The 20,542-nt window shown below is 36.9% G+C and overlaps 2 protein-coding genes across 5 annotated transcripts in view; one reads left to right on the forward strand and one right to left on the reverse strand.

Annotated features, from left to right (window-relative positions):
* The window catches only part of si:dkey-247m21.3 (5-hydroxytryptamine receptor 4), a 47,280-nt gene extending 37,258 nt beyond the window's left edge, over positions 1-10,022 (forward strand). For 2 of the 3 annotated variants that reach the window (XM_053477917.1, XM_053477920.1), the window contains 2 exons: positions 7,409-7,489; positions 8,899-10,022. In XM_053477917.1, the coding sequence (XP_053333892.1) occupies positions 7,409-7,489; positions 8,899-8,992 (175 nt within the window). In that variant the 3' untranslated portion in view covers positions 8,993-10,022. The remainder of the gene's footprint in view (positions 1-7,408; positions 7,490-8,898) is intronic. The other variant, XM_053477918.1, reaches the window with a different exon arrangement.
* Positions 10,023-10,064: 42 nt separating this feature from the next.
* On the reverse strand, positions 10,065-20,434 carry zgc:86764 (uncharacterized protein LOC797431 homolog). Of its 2 annotated transcripts, none has more exons than XM_053477916.1 (14): positions 20,287-20,434; positions 18,841-18,973; positions 18,647-18,769; positions 18,057-18,290; positions 16,996-17,166; positions 16,726-16,875; positions 15,472-15,622; positions 15,230-15,366; positions 15,037-15,132; positions 13,746-13,892; positions 13,564-13,659; positions 13,369-13,473; positions 12,072-12,170; positions 10,065-11,255 (listed from the first exon to the last, which is right to left on the reverse strand). In XM_053477916.1, the coding sequence occupies exons 1-14, from the start codon at positions 20,304-20,306 to the stop codon at positions 11,196-11,198; spliced, it is 1,722 nt and encodes a 573-aa protein (XP_053333891.1). In that variant the 5' UTR covers positions 20,307-20,434; the 3' UTR covers positions 10,065-11,195. The 2 variants fall into 2 exon arrangements, with proteins under 2 accessions (XP_053333891.1, XP_053333890.1); XM_053477915.1 differs by having other exon boundaries at positions 12,072-12,173.
* Positions 20,435-20,542: the final 108 nt, after the last annotated feature.

Raw genomic sequence — 20,542 nt, forward strand, 5'->3', positions numbered from 1 at the left:
TAGAAAGGTCTATAGCAACTTGCTGTGTATGGGGCTGCTTAGCCACAGATGAGTCAGAGTGCCAATACTGACCCCTATCCACATGATGTTCAAAACTAGAGCAGGTCTGAAGAAACTCATTTTCTTTTACATTATGAGTTCTGCGTTTTTGGTGGTCTGTCACATCCCTGGGGAAGAGATGGTCGTCAGAACCGTCAGAAAATGCGTCCATATGATGGTGTGCATGCTAATACTCACAAGCTCTACTCCTCTCCAGAACACCGGTAAGCCAGTTTTGCGACCCATTACTCATCACTGAAATGTGCTGCCAGCGGTGACTTCTTTTCTGAGAGAAATCTTTGCAGCGGCTCTCGTAATGTCGCGCAAGACGTAACCGAAAGAATCCGGTCATTTTTTAAAATACAAGCTTTTTCTAAATAAAATATCGTTCAGACTCAGATAATAGATAAAACGGAAATATTTAATTATTTATTTTGCGGCCCGGTACCATTTGCCCGGAGGTTGGGGACCACTGATTTAAAGGAATTTCTGCTAAATTTTTGGTGCCAGGTACTGTAGCACACATTCAGAGGTCTGGTGGAGTCTATGCGCTGATGCATCAGGGCTGTTTTAGGGGAGCAAGACGGAAATAGGAGAAGCTTAAAAGCTCTGTCAGTGTTTTCCTTCTTATTAGTTGATTTATTTTATATACATTTAATTCTCATAGTATTCTACAGTAGTTACAAATTAAATGTTTATTTTAACATACTTGTTTTAATATTTTATTATTTTGATAGTAACAGCTTATTTATCATTCACTCACTCACTCATCATCTATACCGCTTTACATCAGATAGAAATAATGGAATAAATCTGCACATTTGGATTACTGTCATTAACATTTAAAAGAGGACATAGATTTTATTAGAATTTTTAGTTTTACTGAATTGTTTAAGATTTTATTATAGGCATAGATAGGCATAGAAATGCATTTAATATAGAGTCTAAAGTGGTGCAGAGAACTAGTAATCTGATTAACAGCAAAAAAATAAAAATACATTACTATCAAGTTTAGTTGAAACACTGAGTTAATATTAGCCAACGATCTGAAGTCTGAGTCAGAGGAGGGTCTGCCTTTTGGTAGAGTAAATGCATCTCAAAACACAGAGCATCATGAGAATCTGTTTGGACATATGGAGAGAATTACTGAACACGATGAGCATAATGTACCTCATAAAGAGAGAACAGAGCCATGCTGGATTACTGATCTTATCTGACAAAGTCTTATTATAGTAAAGGCTCATGTGAACAGCCTGAAATGCCTTCCTGAAATACTTGCTGACCTGATGGTAACTCTGGCATTTTTTCATTTCTATGTGACAGCTTAAGCACTAATCTATAACCTCAAAAAAAACTTTCCACTGCTGTTTGTGGTAATTAGTGAAGATATGCAGGATACACTGTCAATATAGGATGATTTCTAATACCTGCTCCAGAAAGTGTTTTAGGCATTGGTCACCCAGTGGTAGGCTTCCCACCTGCCTTCAGAAAGAAAGGCCTTGATTTCATTTCCAGCCAATGCCCAATCCTCTTCACTAAATGCAGAGCATTCTTAGTGCCGGTCCCAAGCCTGGATGGAAATGGGAGGGTAGTGTGAGGAAAAGGGCATCTGGCAAAACTTGTGCCAAGTTGAAAGTGCGGATTAAATGGTCCGCTGTGGCAACCCTGCAATGGGAGACGCTGAAAGAACAACTGCAGCGAGTGTTTTATTATAAGCCAATGTCCTGTTTCTCTTTAAGCTGTGAGTATTTGCCCTGTTCAGTCAGCTAAGCTATGTTCTTCAAAAAATAACCAAAAATGTCACTTTTAAAAGTTTAATCGTTTAATTATGCCTAACAGGTGTTGGACTCAGTGTTTAGAATTCATTGCTGCTTCAGAAGATATCATACAGGATACAGTAAAATTTCGAACGGAAATATTTCGTTACATTTTAGACAGCAGAAACATTTGGATTTGGGTTCCAAACAGTTCATTAACCTGCAATTTTAAGTCATGAAAATTTTTCCTTGGAAAGCATTCAAACTCCTCTTCCATCATGAGATCATTTCAGAGAGGATAAAAAATTGGACCTAAAAGATCCCTGACACCTTGCCAAAGTTTAATACAGAATGTGAGGTCTACAGTATATCACATCAATTTTTACAGGATTCCCTACACCTGTTACACCACATAATTAAACGATTACTTTTAAAAGTGACATTTTTGGCCATTTTCTGAAGAACACAGCTTAGCTGACTGAACAGGGCAAATGCTCACAGCTTAAAGAGAAAGCACATGCGTGATACAACCAAGCTGATCTATTGCCAATTTGTTATGATGTTGCCATTCGGACTGATTTCTAAAAGTGTCTGTCAGTACACAAACTGGTGATAGTGTTACCGTTGGCACCCAAACCGATTTTACTTCTGCGCTGTGTGTGAACAGATGCATTTCTACTTCTATACCTCTCACTGCACTTTCTATGGCTGCTTCTATGGAATATTGCCTACTGATATGTGATATCTGTACACTTCGGATGCTTACCTACAGTAGGCCTTTTATGTCTTGTGTATCTTTTTAGTTTTGGAGGCTCTTATACTTTGCATGCATTAACTTGTGACTAATCCTTATATTAAACTGAGTATTCTTAAACATTACTTTTGTCTGTGTCTGTGGCTAACTGGGTACATACGTTCTGTACACACTGTTCTTTATAGCTGTTCTTGTTAGCATTTCTGTACGTTCTGTTCCTTTACTGTGTACTATTCCTCTATTGCATCACTCTCTGTCCTATTACATACTATTACATCACTGTATGTGCTATTTTTTTACTGCGTCACTGTATTGTAAGAGTTAATAGTTTTTGTAAGTTTTACCCTTACCTAAAATTGCTCACAAAGGCTTCTGGGAAGGAACTCCTGCATGGCCTTTTGGGTAGTAAACATGCATGTGAGCCAGGGTGTTTTCTCTGGGTGTTTGTTACAGCAACAGTTTGAAGCAGACGTTTGAGGAAAACAGACGGACTTGGGTAGTTTGTGCTGGAAGACTAAGAGGGGTTGGGAAAAAGTGAGGAGCAGGGAACTCACACGTGAGAAATGTGGACATGATGAACTTTCTTGGCTTCGGGAGCAGACAGGCTGAAAATTCCACAGTTTTACGTTCCTAAATCAGAGCCCAAGTCAATCACCTTCATGATCATGCATTAATACTAATCCTTTAAACCTTTAGTCCAGATTAAACTCTGCATGGGATGAAAAGAAGAAAAGAAGACCTCTGTTTTCATGTACTAGACATTTGTCTAAACCTAATTGGTTTAAGGAAAGATAAAAAAAAGGGTTAAACAGCCAATTTCTTCAAGCTAATCACACTAAAGCTGCGATTTTACACATGAAATTGTGATATTTTTAGAGTTTCTTCCCCATCATCTGCTCCTCCGCAGTTGACGATGTTTATATTATCAGGTTCCTTCTGTACATATCCAGCCATGTTCCAGACAGGGGAATGAAATTTAAGTCCACCATAAAGCTTTCTCAACACTGGATCTCCAAAGTTAAGCACCCGGTATTAACCACAGTTCAGGAAAAGAAAATAATGGAGGTCATTTCCTGTATAAAGTAATCATAGATATCGCAGTTTTATGAAGTTCATAAATCTGTACCACGTTTCACTTTATGGCTTTACACACGTCATCATTTTACAAGCAGAGGTATGACAGTTTGTAGCTTCATTTTAAGAACATTACAATAGTTTTAGAAGAAAACTTCTATATAAAAAAGTGATTAAATGATTAGCAGCATGCAGTATCTGTACCTTTTAAAGTATCAGTTACACTCACAGTTGCATTTTTCATCGATTTATAAATAAAAAAAAATTAACAACCATGAGTGGGTTTTGCATTGATTACTTTTGACTAGAAAATAACTCAATGCTGTTAAAGCAATGCTGCGTAGATTTCTTTTAGCTGGAATGTAGAAATTGAGGCTCTATAAGCAAGGCATAACATTAAAACCACCTGCCTAATTTTGAGTAGGTCACACTTGTGCCGTGAAAACAGCTTTGACCTGTCAAGGCATGGACTCTGGAATACACAAGACCTCTCTGAAGGTATGCTGCTGTATTTGGCACTGAAACATTAGCAGCAGATCCTTTAAGTCCTGTAAGTTGTAAGGTGGGGCCTCCATGGGTCAGACTTGTTTGTCCAGCACATCCCACAGATGCTGGATCAGATTGTGATCTGGGGAATTTGGAGTCCAAATGAACTCTTTGTGATGTTCCTCAAACCATGCCTGAACATTATTTGCACTGTGGAATTTGAGCATTATCCTTCTCAAAGAGACCACTGCCATCAGAGGATATTGTTGGCATAAAGGGCTGTACTTGGTCTGCAGCAATGTTTATGTAGGTGGTATGTGCCAAAGTGACATCCAGATGAATGCCAGAAAAGACCCAACAAAACAGAAACTCACGCATTGCCAGCTTGCCTTCCTCCCATGGTGCATCCTGATGACATCTCTTTACCGGGTAATAGTACCCAGTCTTCCACATGATATTAAGAAAATGTGACTCATCAGACCACACCAACTCCTTTCATTGTTTGTCCATTATAGGTGTTTTATCGCTGGTAGACAGGGGTCAGCACGGGCACCTGGCACAGGTACACCTGTGTGTTCTGCACCTTTCTATCATAGCGAGCATTTTATTTTTTTACCAGATTGTGCTACATTGGTGCTTTTGTGGGATTGGACCAGATGGGTTAGCCTTCCCTCCCCACATGCAGTGAGCCTTGAGAACCTATGACACATTTACTGGTCACCAGGTATTGTATTAACTAAAAAGTACATACAAGGAACGCACCACCATGACTACTCACTTGCTTCCTAATATATCGTACCCCTTATCAGGTGTGACTGTAACATAATAATCAAAGTACCTGTAATTCACTTCCCTGTCAGTGGTTTTAATGTTACCGCTTTTATGATCTGAAATATTTTTTATTATAAAAACTACATTTTTTATTGAAAACAAAAAATATCTGTTGTGTACAACAAAAAAGATTAAACCATTGTTTATACTTTTTCTTTTTGAAGAGAAAAGAGCTAATTGGGAGTAGGAAATAAAACTGGGAGTGGGAAACCAAAGAAACACTGGACCACACATCACAAAAGCCCCTTTACTCTGATCCCAAAGAAAAGCCAATGCCGCAGAACACATGAATAAAGTAAATGCTGATCACAATAGAAAGGCATCAAAGCCCACTGTGCGCATGGACCAGAAGGTAAAGAGCCCTAGGCCGCCAACCCGGGCAACACATTCAATCAGGCAACTATGAGGTTAGGCTATGTTAGGCTATTATAAATATATCAAAAATAATTGATCAAAAATAAAAGAATAAAAACCATCTGTTCAGGGTGTGTCACCTTTTTCGGATGAACAATGTGTATCGCTGTGCCGATATTTATTTAACAAGAATGAAGCCAAAAAAAAAAACCATAAGCAATGCATTTAGAGAAGCAATTGTTGCTGCACATCAATCTGGAAAGGGTTATAAAGCCATTTCCAACTTTTAACATTCTATAGTGAGAAAGATAATTCACAAGTGGAAGACACCCCAAGGTAAGACCATGCAATGCTCAGAGAACAAAAAACGTGTTACCAGTTGGCAGAGCTACCAGTTGAAAGCCTCTTTTGTCTAAAAAAACATGGAAAACACAACTGAGGGTCGCAAACTGCATCCAAAAGAGCTCTGGCTCAATGTCCTATGGACAGATGAGACCAAAGGAGTTGTTTGGCTTTGATGACCAGCATTTCAGCAGAAACTCCTCATACGCAATTGTCAAACACAGTGCAGGAGGGCTAATAATATGGGTAATTTTAAAGTCACAGGACCTGGGCACCTTCTAGTCAATAATTTAACCCTGAAATCCTCAATTTATCAGAGTATTCTAGAGGCAAATGTGACTGGGTCAGGACGATGATCTGAAGCACGCCAGTAAATTTACATCAGAATGCCTGAAAAATAAAAGAATCAAAGTTCTGGAATGTCCCAGTCAACCCAGATGAAATTTAATTACAAATGAGGGCCTAAAAGCGCTGTGTAAAAGCAAATGCTCAAAAAAAAATATCAATGAACCGTAGCAATGTTATATAGAAGAATTGGCCAAAATTCCACACAATGATGTAAGAGGCTGATGATGACATTAAGAAAAAGATTTCTTCAGTTTATTGCTGCTAAAGGTAGGTCTACAAGCTATTTAATCATAGGAGTACTTAATATTGACCACATGTTTTTTTTTTCTTTCTTTTTTTTTAAATAAATAATTAAACAGTGATGACAAGTTATATGTTGGTGATCTTATATTTTCCTAATACTGAGACCCGGTACGATCAGATCATTTTCATGTTTTCATTTTGTGTTTGTGGGTATGAGAATCTCTGTTGGTAACTGTGTGTGTATGAAATTTATCCTATACAGTAGCCCCCTTCCTCCTCCTCTTCTCTCTCTGGCTGTGTCGGTAAACTGGTGTGTGTGTAAACTGATCATAATAATGAAAACCAGGTGCAAAAACCAAGCACCAAGTACAACTTAATTTAGAGACTCCACTGATCCACAAGGTAACGAGAATAATGGTGTTGATGGCACAACAGAACAGAGCAGAGAGGATGAGGTGGGAGGGCTGATTAGAAGTGCCACTGCATTACTTTGTATATAGAGATTCATTTCCACTGCGTGACTATGAGTGAACAGTTAAACAGCCTTACTGGTCAGCTCACCAACCTGTTAACGAAAGATGATTAAGCTAGACAAGTCAACTCATAATGTAATTAGCTGCTGTTGTTGTGGTTATTATTATTATTATTACCAGAATAAATTTGATATTATATAAATATTTTTTTTTACCATATACATATGTTATATATATATATATATATATATATATATATATATATATATATATATATATATACACACCATATGTATATTAAAAAATATATATTAAAAAAAATAGTAATTTGAAGGTTTTCTTTTGTCTGCACACCACACCAACTGATCCACACAACAACTCGGGACATGTTTGTTTAATATATTAAGCATTCAGTCAGAATAAATTAGGCAAACACCCTCATTCAGACCAACTTACTTCTTTCTTATTATACATCTGAGGATTAAAGGCCTTGCTCAAGGGCCCAACAGGGACAACTTGATGGTCGTGGTATTTGAACCTGGGACCTTCTGAACTATAGTCCTTAACCACTGAGCTACCCCTAATCACCTTGATAGCATGTAAAATGTTAAATACAGCCCAGTGTATGTAAAGCTGAGGTATGGACCAGAGTTAACCCTGGTGATAAAGTAATCAGACTTACCTTCTATATTTCATGTACTTATCAGGAGCACACTTATCGAGATGCCATCTCCAGTTCTGCCGGAGCTCCTACCATACAGATTCAATGGGCAGGCCCATAATAATAGGTATTTCCCAAGATTCTGTCCATGTTGTGGCAAAATCCATTGTGTTTAATGCTTCTGTGGATCTTAAATAAAGATTTCTCAGTCACTATGCAGTATCAGTATCAGCTGGAGAACAATGTAAAAAAACATTTGTCATTGAAATTTACCTGTTGGTAACTGAGAAATCGTGTTCCATCAAAAGTTCCCCGCTGTTTATCCATGAGCTGCATCTTATAAAAAAAAAAATGTTGTGGTGAATATAGTGTTTCTTGCATGATTTTATAATAATTTCTATTCATGTTTTTTTTTCTGTTATTGGCAATGAACTCATCTGTGGATTATTATAATTTATTTTACAAATAATATTTTTAGCTGATGCTCGATAGCTAACATGAGCTAGCAACTATGACCAGATATTTAAAAAGACATGTTTAATATATATTTATGATCCTTATGTTAGAAAGCTGACATTCCCCATCTTGACAGGATTTCAAAGGGAGCTTTAATGTCAAGTTTTGAAGGGTTTATAAATTCTGTATATATCGTTTGTGCTAATCAGCTAATCAACATTAGCTTACGATTGGATTTCTACTTGAACACTGCTTTTTTTTTGCATATTTGTCACACTGAAATGATAGCGATCATCAAACAAAGTTAAATATTACACAAAGATAACATAAGTAAATACAAAATGCAGTTTTTAAATGATGATTTCATTAATTGAGGGGAGAAGCTGTCTACTTTTTCAGAATACTTTTTCACTAGTAAGACTAGCTATATTTTTTTCAGAAACTTCAAATGTTTATAATATACAGAGGTGCCTAAAAAATGTATACACACTTCAACATGGAAAATATGTATCCCCCTGTCACATGATAGCATCATTGATGGTGCGACTAACTCTTTAGAGTTAACATGATACTACATATTGTTGCAATAAAAAAAGATCATAGATAATAATTATTGAATTGCTCAAATTTTTTTTTTTTTGCCCCACTATATATTACCTACATTAGCTAGCTAAATACACTAGCTAACATATTCAGAGCATTGCTAAGACATCATTGGTTCTCAAAATTGCTAACAGTAGTTAGCTGTAGCTAGGGTTAGTAGGTGGGTTTATGAATATGACTTAAAATTATTTTAGACATTTAGTTGGTTAGCTTTCGTTTACTAGTGGTATTAAAAAAACATTCTCTAAAAAATTGTCAGGCTAGCTCATGTTAATGTTGAATATCATTTGATATGATCATATCATATATCAATATCATACTTTTGAAGGCAATCTGCAGACAGATCCTTATTGTTCATAACCCTTTCATAAGTGCATGTTATATTCATTATTCAATGTTCATTGTGCATCCTTGAAACAAGCACGTTTATACCTGTAACATTAGTGCTAATGATAGAAATGTATTGTCCCTCCACAGGTTGTCGTTTCTTCCAAATGGAAGCTACAGTGATACCGGCAAACGAATCCTTTCCAGTGAACAGGAATCTCAGGATTCTGCTGGCATTTTGTAACTAAGACAATACAAACTTACAGGTGGAAGCAACCCGTTTCTACAAACCAGCATCCATAAGTGGCATCCATCGCTGCTTTAGCTAAGCCAGACATCCTTCAGTGCCCTAATACACATGGATTTTTACCTTCAGTGACAAACTTGGCAGTTGAATCATTACAATGAATATAAAGGCGCATCTTACACACTTTGCCCAGGTGATGGTAAAGGGTAAGCCAAGTATAACAGCATATGAGAGATGTTTAGCATCATGTGAGTGAGCATAACGACATAAAGGAAAAAAAACAAAAAAAAAACAATAGTGGATGCTGCAAAGAAAAGCTGACCTCTCATTGACCAGATATAATTTCAAAGAAGCTACGAGGAGTCTTCTCCATTTCTCTGTTATAGAATTGACACTGTCAGGTGTAATTGTTGGGGAATGATTACAAGTGAATTGTACAGTATCAGAGTGAGACATGTGGCTTGAACTGAGATTACTTAAAGAAAAATGTACACAATTTTCCTCATACCCCAAACATAGACCTTTTAGCGTCAGACATTCATGATTAAGTCAATAAATTAGTAATGCATTTAGAGCACTAATCTCAGATCAACAAGGGTCCTTTATGTAAACCAGTCTGCTTTTACACCTGGCTTTCTTCTCCCCTTTAGAAACAATGCTAAAAAAAAAAATTGCCATTCAATATGTCCACTGTAACCATAGCAAAAAGCTTCGAACCTAGCTAGCATCACAGGAGGATGAAGGGTGAAAGCAGCTTTAATCTTTTAGCTCCAGTGCAAATTTTGGACACAAATGACCATGTCTTAACCCAACTTTGTACAACTCTAAACTAAACTGTTTTAAAGCAAACTTTTCCCATCAACACACTAAAGATCAGAGAGTAGTAGATCCAAATTCCTCCTTAAATTATTTATTTTTGTGTACAGTTTTGGCTTCAGACACAAGGAGCAATGACATTTGTCACTGTGTGACATTTCAGATTGAACCTTATTGTATTCTCTGGTATGTTTTTTGTGTTGAATATTGTTAAAATGAGGTGATATTGTTTAAAAAAAGCAGGAAAAATGAATTACTTGTACTCAGTATTGTATTTATTTAAAAGACAATTGCAGCACACTTTCTTTACACAAAAGTTACACAAAAGTTACTTTATTATTAAAACATACTTTTACTTTCTATTTAATAATTGGGACAGCTGGAAAAAAAGTTCAGCACACACAAAAATATAATAATAATAAAAAATAAGTCAAGTGTGATGAAAAGGGTAACAGACGTATACAGGGCAGAGCATCCTACATTAAAAAGGTCTTTAAAAAAACAGTTTGGCATAAAGACGACTTAAAGCATCATAAAATATTTGACAAAAAAATTGACACTGTTAAAGACCCACACCTTCCATAAACATTTGCTGATAAAAAAAAAAAACATGTGCATTATGATTACTAAACATGTTTATATGAAGTCTCTGTGAATAAGTGCATTAACAAACAGCTGCATTACAGTCATAGCTGCTGTTATTAAAAATAAACTGGCGTATCAAGCGGAATCAGGCGGTTGTAAAAGGGGAGAAAGCAAGACAGGAAAAAAAACCCAAAACCTAAACTCACTTCCTTCTTTGCCTTACACAATATAGAGGAAGCGATAAGTGGCAATGATTCAATCACAGCCCTGAGATTTCAAGTTTTGTGTTGTATGGTTCTGCTGGCTAATGCAGATTAAGAAAAACTTGTCCATTCTGCAGTTCCATTTCTAAAGATCAACTAATATTTTGCATTAATGTCCTGTGCTTTTTTGTAAAATAAAAATTTTGCAGTGTACACCCACCTTAGGTTAATGGGAATGCATATCACAGACTTAGCAGATAAGTAAAAAAACAAAAGTACAGATTTGTTTGGCTGTTTAAAAAACAAAAAAACACGTAATTTATCTATATCTACACACAAGTGTACTTTTAAGTTGCTCAGCTTAAAAGTATGTAAAATAGGGAAAATGAATAAAAAATATCATGTCTCTATAAGAGTATGGAAAGTTGATAGAAAATAAGAAATCCTTTACAATGTTGAAGGGAAAGCACTTTAAAATATGGTTTAAATTTAAATACAAAGATCTAAGAAAAAGAAATGCCTTGAGAAATAAAGTCTTAAAGATAATAGCTGCACTTGAGAGTTTGACCTAAAATGAAAGACATTTTGAAGGTGAATTACAACACATCTTTTACAGTGGAGTTTAGAACAGCATCGGCCTTTCTCGATAACTCATTCTGTGGGAAGAAAAATGCAGGACTTGTGTTATAATGTAAAAAAATGCACACACACATTCTCAAAGAAGATCCTGCCAGATACTGCAGTTGTTAAATTGCTCAGTATGTTTCCTTGAGTCATGCTCAGCTTCATTTTACCGCACTAAAGAAAACAACCAAGAAGTCATACGGGCTGATGGCTGGGTCTGACTGAGCAACAGCAAGGAGGGAGAGGTAAGATGAAGTTATCCTCAAATTACAGCTCATATTGTTCACTTTACAGCTGATTCGATTCTACCTCGCTGCAGCAGAGCCAAAACACCAAATAAATAACACTACTGTCTAATTTCACACAGACTACACAGTAAATACTTTTATCGAGCCTCATTTAGGATGCTTACACACTGTTTTTTTTTTTTTTTTTTAGATTTACACCCTGATTAAACCAGGTATTTTTAAAGGAGGTTTTGAGAAGTTTAACAGCAAAAAGTCAAATTTTAGGAAAAAATTAGACAGTGTTTAATAGGATGAACACAAGAGTAGTACAGGATGTCAGCATGGATGGAATCATTTATCCAGCAGTGACGCATTATAAAATTACATGAAAATATCACCAGCATTAATTTTTGGAGGGATATTTACAATTTTATTGTTGTTTGTAATAATAATAAAAAAGTAATTGCAAAAAAGTTGACAGCATGTTAGCAAATATAAATATCACAACATGCTATTTGTACCATATTTCACATCCATACCGGCAACTCATTATAACAGTAATGTCACAGCTCTTTTTACAGCCCTGTGCTTTATTTTGATAAAAGTGTAATTTTTACTCACGGTAAAGTCGGAGTAGGTGATAGAGGTGAGCTTATTATCACTGTTGAATTCCTGAAGTGGTGTCCGAGTGGCTGAGCTAGTCTCGAAGGTTTTAACCCTCTGCTAAAGTAAAAAAATATATATATAAAAAAACACAGAAAACAAAATGAGGGGGTGCATAATTGCAGAAAGGACTTTATGCATTCACAAGTGATGAATCTTGACAAGTTTTTAAACCCCAAACTTCTAGGCAATAGTGCCCTCTGGTGGAAAAAAATGGTTTGGAAAGGAAAAGCCAATGCCTGGTTGCATCATAAAAACTGACAGCAATAAATAAGTCCATTTCCAGAAACATGATGAGACTAGAACTCACAGGAGTAGGACTAAACAGCTGGTTTGATCCCTATACCATATAGTCATGTGATATTAAGAAAAGAAGTGCATGAAGCAATGCACCAATCATGCATAGAGTTTCCTGTACAAGCCTCTGAAGAAATATTACGATCTGGGGTTGCTTCAGTTGGTCAAGTCTAGACTCAGCAACATCTGTCACATGCAGTTTTTATTCCCTGGGGCAAACTGCAGAATTGTAATTGATAAATGGTGGTTCTGGGTGCATGGGGAAGCATTTTCACACACGCATCTTGACCAAATTAGCTTTGATTTAATTTAACTTTCCCAATTGATACATCATTTCAACGTAATGCCCTTAAACATACTTTATTGAGGTCCCTGAATGGTGCAACAGAAATCAATCACCTCATCATAAGGTATTTGCAAGTTTGACTCCTTACAATGCCACAACCAGAGCCAAGAGTTCTAAGTGCTCTTTCTCACTACCAACACGTTAACTGCATGATCAGTTCACTGCTCTGTGCTCGAAATGCATGGCACCTTGCACTCATTTTTATTGACCATAATCTGTAATGCCAGTTTTCTATTAAATGGAATAAAATGCTTCACAAGGTCCCTTTTGTGGTAAGATGCTGTAGTCCCTTCTACTGATATTTGAAGAGCACTGTTTGTAGTCTGCTTTGATTAGAAATTGTAAAATGCACTATATGACCAATGGTTTGACGACAACTGACCTATTTATGACCTTGCTGAACATCCCATTCCAAAGTTGACCTTGCCTTTCCTGCTGTATCTACGTTCACTCTTTTGAGAAGGTTTTGTACTAGATTTTTTAGTATGACTGTATGAAGGTTGTATATCATTCAATTAAAGTCAGTGCATCCTTGAATATGATTGCCTGGCAACATCAGTTAACACAAACGTGCACAATATGGAAATAACAAATGCGAGCATGCATTATTACTTTGGCTGAGAGTGGAGGCTTGCCGGGCACACACAGAAACGTGCTGCACACACTGCTGGAAGTGCTGCTCAATGTGGTGGAGCGCTGAGATGGCTGATTAGGAGTCTAACAAGATTTAAAAAAGGTTGAAGATTAAAAAATAACTTCAATTAAAACCCAGTATTATGCCAACATTCAGTTTAGAGTTTGTAGCACCTTGCGGATCTTGCTGGGCGTCACGGTGCTGTTGGCTGCTCCATGAGGTCTCTTACTCGGGGTTTTAAACTGCGTGCTGTCAGCTTTCTTAGATATCTGTAATTTAGAAAAGGTTTAAGCACCTTGTTATTAAAATTATTATTGGAGCTGCAGTGTCTTTGCTAACTATCAAAAATACTCACACGATCGTTCTTTTCCTTGTCTTTCTGTGAACGGTGCTCTTCCCACTGTTTAGAAATGTACTCCATCACCCTCTCTCCTCTCATCAGGAATGGGGAGCCTTGATCTTTTTCCCAAGTATCCACGCGGCATTTCAGATCTTCCTCTAGCTGTATGCACACACAAGCACATTAGTTTATGTAAAAAAAAAATATATTTTTTTTTCAGACAAATAAAACTCTGACTTTAGTTCATCACTCTTATTAATGTAGTAAGCCTTTTTTTGATGTACGTCCCTTAACTGGTCTGTACATCTGGTCCATTATAAATGTTTCAATCCCGACACGTTGCAATTCAAGGTGTGTAAAAGTTATTAATGCTAATTTTCATTATCAAAGCTATTTTTTAGATTATTTTTTAAAAATATAGTTTAACATTTGCACATTACAAATACAGACTTAAGTAAGCAGCAATCAGTAGTTGTTTTAACTACATATAAATCAGCACAAAATTAATACAAAAATGTCACATGCCAGTGTGGACAGGTAAATAATAGAATTTTTAAACAGAAAACCAGTGCTGCATTCTATGAAATACATGAATTAATAGTTAAGTAACTAATAACAAACAAATAATTAACTAGCTTGAAAAACTTATTTTCTGTTTAATTCCAGCCATATTAGCCAGGAGTTTTAGATCTCAGTTCACAAATTACTAGATTACTGGACATGGAGTTCTCATTTATTCCTTTTTTTATCTCAGTGAAAAGAACATGTAGGACAAGCATTATGGAGGCAGGTCGGAAAGAACTAAACTATAGAAGACACAGAAAGCAGGAAGAAAAATACAATAGCAATCGACTTAAAAAAACTTTTTTAAAAAAAACATACATAATCCCCTTTATTTAATCTAAACAAATCGAAATCTGCTCCAGGACTTGACATTTATGTACATCAACAACCATGGTCAAGCAGTCATAGTTGTAGGTACTTAATTAGCGAACTTTGTTCAGTGCTACAGCAGATTCGACCTCTAGTCAAAAGGGGGAGAAAAAGACCATAGTGTCCTCTCCATAGCTCTTTGGGGAAAGCCAGAATGCCGTTTTAAAGCCTATAAAATTTGCTCTAATGTGTAAACTAAAATTTATTACACTTAATATATGAAGGAGGAATGTTATGACAAGTTTTAACCAATATGTAAATGCCGAACATTTTTATTTGTTAAATATAATTTAATGTTTTTCACAAGAATATTAAAGACGATGTACAGTATGATGCCATACGTAATGAAAAACATTTAAAGTTGTTTATGTACCTTAGGGAGCAGCTTCTGCACTTTAGCTCGGTCCTTGCTTTCCTTCAGTAAAGCGCCTCCTCTGTTGGAGAAGCGATTCGGATCTGCTGCCTTTCTCTGAATAAAACAGTGACTATCAGCAATCCTTACTGAACACCAGCATCCATTTTTAAACATCAGTCTAAGATCAAGTGGCATGTTCTTAAATTCGCACCTCGAAATCCTGGAAGAGAGCCCAGTTCCTCTCCCATTTCTCAATGTTTTCCAGTAAAGGACGTGCCTTCTCGTAAAACTCCTTCACCTTCAGCAGCTCGCAGTCATGCAGGCTGAGTAGCTCCTCTGTGTAATTAGCTGCAGGAAAGCAAATGTGATAAAACAAACTATAAACACAACATGATTTTCATTAATTTAGTATTAAAGTGGAAATGATGGTAAATCAGCAAGAATTATATTTACCATCACAGAAGTGGATGTTAAAAGCTTCTCGCTGTTCTGGACCAAACATGCATTTGTCCCAGAAGACCACTAGCTCTTGTCGGACTTTATCTATCACCTCCTCCAACTTAGTCCTCTGGAGTAGCTCAAGACGATCGACCACACCCTGCCACTGCAAACACACAAGTCAACCTTGTGTTTTATAAAAGTAAAAAAAAAATAAAAAAAAATACAATTCTTCCATGCAAAGCAACAATTCTAAAATCACATGGACATGTTATCTAAGCTAAGAGTCCTGAAATACTGGTGCAATGCCCTTTAGCATTTACTCCTTACACTCCTACAAATGCACCGAAATCATAATCCTGCTTTCAGTAAATTAACATTATTTGAAATCATGACCTACAGACATCAAAATTGGGCAATTTGTAATTTTACTAGTAAAAATAACAGCTATAAATAAAAAAATGAATGCAATGTTCACATGACATTTATCTTAAGCTTTGGTGTAAATACAGTTCAGGTTTCATGCTGCCATGCAGTAGTGTGTACTGAGTGGTAATTGAATTAATTCCCTTGTAACTGAAAAGGTTTGTAAAGGGTTGTGGGCAAGGTTAGTATAAACATAATATACAAATCAATCATAAACAATCGTTTAATAATCTTGGTCATATACATTACTGCAGTTCAAATTATCTCCAGAAGGGGGAGATGATGTGTTAGTAGTGTAAAGAGCCCAATGACCATCAACATGGAGATCACCTTTAATACCATACAAATACCAAAGTAGTGAAACTATTCAAATCTGCCATAGACATATTTATTAATATATTAATTTTATTATTTTATTAAATTAACACGTATATAAACACATATACATATATGATTTTTACACGAACAGACAAAAACGCTTAAATTATTAGATAGCACCTAGGGGGAGGGAGTAACGAAGGAGATGAAGATCACTTAAATACTTGAAGTTGCATGTTTTTTTTATGTACAGTATTTATATATAAACTGTAAAAATCATAGTTATGTTAAATAGTGAAAGAAAGAACATTGCCCCAATGTGATGGGAGCTCACAGAATTGGGAATAAATAACAGTGTGGGCATAAAAGGTTAGACAATGCTAAGGAGCGAAAAGACTAGACTTTGGCATACTGAAAAAGGGTCTGATGAGTCCAGATTAAACCTATTACAAAATGATGGGTGCGTCAGGGTAAAAAGGCAGCGTACATGTACATATAGACAGTTCCAGGTCTCTAATCTCATACCCTTCTGATGTCATCACAGAGAGTGTTCAGAGGCTCCCGTTTGAATTCCTCTGCCCCTTCATCTGGACAGCTCAGGCGATTCCACAGGCTGGTGGCACGATCTTTCAGCTTGTCCCGAGATGAAATCATAGACTCTTTTTTCATGTCCAGCTAGACATGACACACATGTAAACACATGCCTCTTGTTGATTTTATCTTGTAGCAGCAGCACCACCAATAATTTACTATTTAACATTAGTATTATAAAACTCTTTTGAATCTGTATACTACCTGACTGAGCAACAGCTTAAGAGCTTTGATGTTTTCATGTGTGAGCAGGAAAATATCTGCATCAGGACAGACAGACTCTCGCTCCAGACTGGTTTCTGGCTCATGGCCCATCTCATCCATCAGATTTCTGATGTTCTCACGGAGCCCAGAGAACACCTTTACCCTGTTCTCCTGCACACAGGAACATTGACACAGCTGTGATTAATAATCAGCATCCTGTAGTGGGTGGTGATTAGCCAATGTTAAAACTTTCAAAACCTCGTGAAGAGTGAGAGGTCAAGAAATGTGTACATGTGTAGTCATGTGCCGGTAAATGGCTGCCCGGGGTGATGGAAAAACTAATCAATGGCGACAAATTACACGTCACAAATGTTGAAACACTAATTACAAATATCTCTCATTGTAAATGTCGTGCTATATATATTTTTTTCTTCTTTTTTTTTTTTTGCAAGACATTTACAATGAGAGACATTTATAATCAGATGTTGTTAATGTTCGTCTTTCGGCTGCTCCCGGCAAGGGGTCATACAAGCTTGACACAGGTTTTACACCGGATGCCGTTCCTGACGTAACCCTTCCATTACCGGGCTTGGGACAGGCACTGAATCCAGTGGTTGGGGTTTAAGCACTGACTCAAACCCAGGCCTTTCACATGGCAGGCGAAACACCAACCACTGAGCCACCAGTGCCCCTGCCCCTTTCATCCAAACCAGTAGTCTCCTATAGTTTTGCTCTGGCCACATGTTTCACATTTTTGCTCACATGGTACATCAATAAGAAGAGAATTAAATTCAGCACAGCTTTTTAAGCTACATTACAGTACACTTAGTACTATACAGTACACTTTACATGAAAACAGCAACAACGTGGAGGGGTATGGTTAACCTGCGGTGGTAAGCTGCCCAAAGAAAAGCATTAAAAGACAACATATCATCCCATTTTGAGCTGTAGCTTCTGTAATGTGCTGAATGTTTTTCAGGAGCTATAACATGGAAAGTTAATATATATGCAAAACTAAGTAAACTAAAAAAAAAAGGAAATGTTTTGGTTGTGGCGTTTACTTTTTCCTCGCTGAGCTGCTTGATGTGCTCACGGAGCTCCTGCAGCTGTGTGAGAGAGGGCAAACTGCCAGTGGGAATGTAATATGGTGTAGCACATAGCGTCACACACAGCTCCTCATCCTGCTGCATCAGATCACTCAGCTCCTTCAGACGATCATTCTTTTCCTTCAGCAAAGTGTCCAGACGACAGCGCAGGTTCTTTTCCATCTGTAGAACCGTCAGGTCTTCCTCTAACTGAAAAGGTTTATTACACAGAGTCATTGTCACTATAAAATCTTTGGGATGCTTATTAGGGACATCTAAGCGCAGTTGTTTTTTTAGGATTTTGTGTAAACGTTTTGTCAAGATATTACAAGGACATGTTAACTGAGAAAACTCAAAAACCAGGTTAAGGATTTATGTAATCTCACAGTAGCAGACTCAATTGATTTGCATATTACCTACAGCTTACTTAAAAACAAACAAACAAACAAATAAATAAATAAAGCACCCTGGGCAAGAAAGAAACATACATGTTTAATGATTTATACTAAATTCCTTAAAGTTAATATCAATCGCTGAACTGCATTAAAACATCCCGTCAAACCTACTTTGTATGGTTCCATGGACAACTCGAGACACAGCTTCTCCAATTGCTTCTGAGTTGTAATGATGCTGGTTTTGATGCGGTGTCTCAGTGACTCCTCTTCTGTGATCATATCCGTCAAAAGGTCCTTTGTGGAACGAGAAGAATTAAGAGAAATGTACTTAATAAAAGCAGATCAAAATAAATGTTTCTACTTACCTCTATATGCTTCTTAACTGTCTGCATCCGTTCAATCCTCTGTTCCTCCATGATGCCGATACTGTCCCAGATGTCCACCAGCCTCGCCATGGCATGATTGATGCCCGTTACGAGGGAAGAAGCCAGGGCTTCACTGTACGGGGAAAAATAAATAAATTTAAACTTCTAAAGCTTCTTTACCACAAACAGAAATTTTTTTTCTTCAATAAACTGTGATTGATGAGAACGCGATAAAAATATTCGGAATATAGAATATTAAATGCAAAAAGCTGAGCCCCCTTAAAAAAATAAAATAAAATGCATTCCCGCTACTGACATCTTTCTTTTTCCTTGTTGTTTAATGGGTGGTTGGAATCCAATAGGTTGCATTACCACCAGCTGTCGATCTCTTTCTCCAGCCTCTTAAAGCCAATGTTCCAGTTCAGTCTTCTTTAAAACAAAGCATCTAATGCTTCCTATCCAGATCTTGTCTTGTTCTGTGTCTCAAACTCTTTGTCTGCTTTTAACTGGCACTTCAACACAGACTATCTTATCTAAATGTTCCCCTTTAGTATTGATCCACAGCTTTGGTTGGAGTCCTCTAAGGTATAACACTGCAATTTTAACACTGCTTTCTACTCTCTTTAGTTCTTGAAGCTGACGGACATCTTTTCAACATTTAGGGACCTCTTCATCCTGATTAGAATGGGTAAATGGTGGGAATACACACTAGATGAGACAAAAGTCCAACTCTCTCTCTCACACACACACACACAAACACACCAGGGTCAATTTATCTAAGGCAATCCACTTGCTGGTATGATTATAGAGTTAGAGGAGACCAGAGAAGGGAACCCCATGGACATGAGGAGAGAAAAGCAAGGCTGAGACCCTGAATCTGTCACGTGACAGAACAGTGCTGGCCAACATCTCCACAGAGTCTGAAACGCCAGGAAGCAATAAGAGTAAAGCTTACTACAGGGTGATTTATTTTGTAGTTATTATTTGCAACATATGGACATACGTTTATAAAAATAATCACTTAATATATAATTCCTATGGCTGTTTCACAAAGGGAAATGGCCATGGGAATTTTGCATGCACATTATTAAATTCTTTTAGCAATTTCTATTACATCAAAAACAAACACACACACTGTAAAGAGGAAGCCGATAATGCCGGTACAGTTGTAAAAGAGAACTGTATTTGTCTGTTTTTTTTCTGTCTTAACACGAAACCGGAAGTCTCGTATTTTTAACAAAATGTTTAACTCTCAAAAAATAAAAGAAACAACGTAGAATAAATAAGCAAACCCTGCAATAAGAGCATCCAGCAGTTGCTCACACCAGAGTGAGAATAATGAAGAGTAATGGTCTCTTATTAAGTTACTCCTGTTTATTATTACCATTACTGTGATTCACTCGCTTACTTTCGCACAACGCTGTTATATCAAGCATTCAAACATACCTTCTTCGGCTCGACATCATTTTTCCCTTTGGGTATACACCACCTTTAATTAATCACTGTCGGGAATCTGCTGAAAAGCAGAATAATAAAATATCCCGCCCGAGGGAAAGCGCGAGCAGATTCACCGCGTTCAAATTTGAATCGCGTCGCGGCGTTTCTTCTTCATCTTTTAGGGCTTCCTGGAGCAAAGCGCCTTCTTACTGCCACCTAGCGGCCATAAAAAACACGGGCACGTTTTAGCACACTGCGCTAGTGT

This window comes from Clarias gariepinus, chromosome 19, assembly GCF_024256425.1.
Source record: "Clarias gariepinus isolate MV-2021 ecotype Netherlands chromosome 19, CGAR_prim_01v2, whole genome shotgun sequence".
Taxonomy (NCBI): Eukaryota; Metazoa; Chordata; class Actinopteri; order Siluriformes; family Clariidae; genus Clarias; species Clarias gariepinus.

What these genes read in the sequence shown, in the direction of transcription:
- zgc:86764 (XM_053477915.1), bottom strand. Translation starts at nt 20,306, where the DNA reads ATGATGTCGAGCCGAAGAAG. An exon ending in TGTCCATGGAACCATACAAA is followed by an intron (nt 18,291 to 18,646) that starts GTAGGTTTGACG and finishes AAACCTTTTCAG; the next exon opens with TTAGAGGAAGACCTGACGGT. An exon ending in AGCAGCTCAGCGAGGAAAAA is followed by an intron (nt 17,167 to 18,056) that starts GTAAACGCCACA and finishes TCCTGTGTGCAG; the next exon opens with GAGAACAGGGTAAAGGTGTT.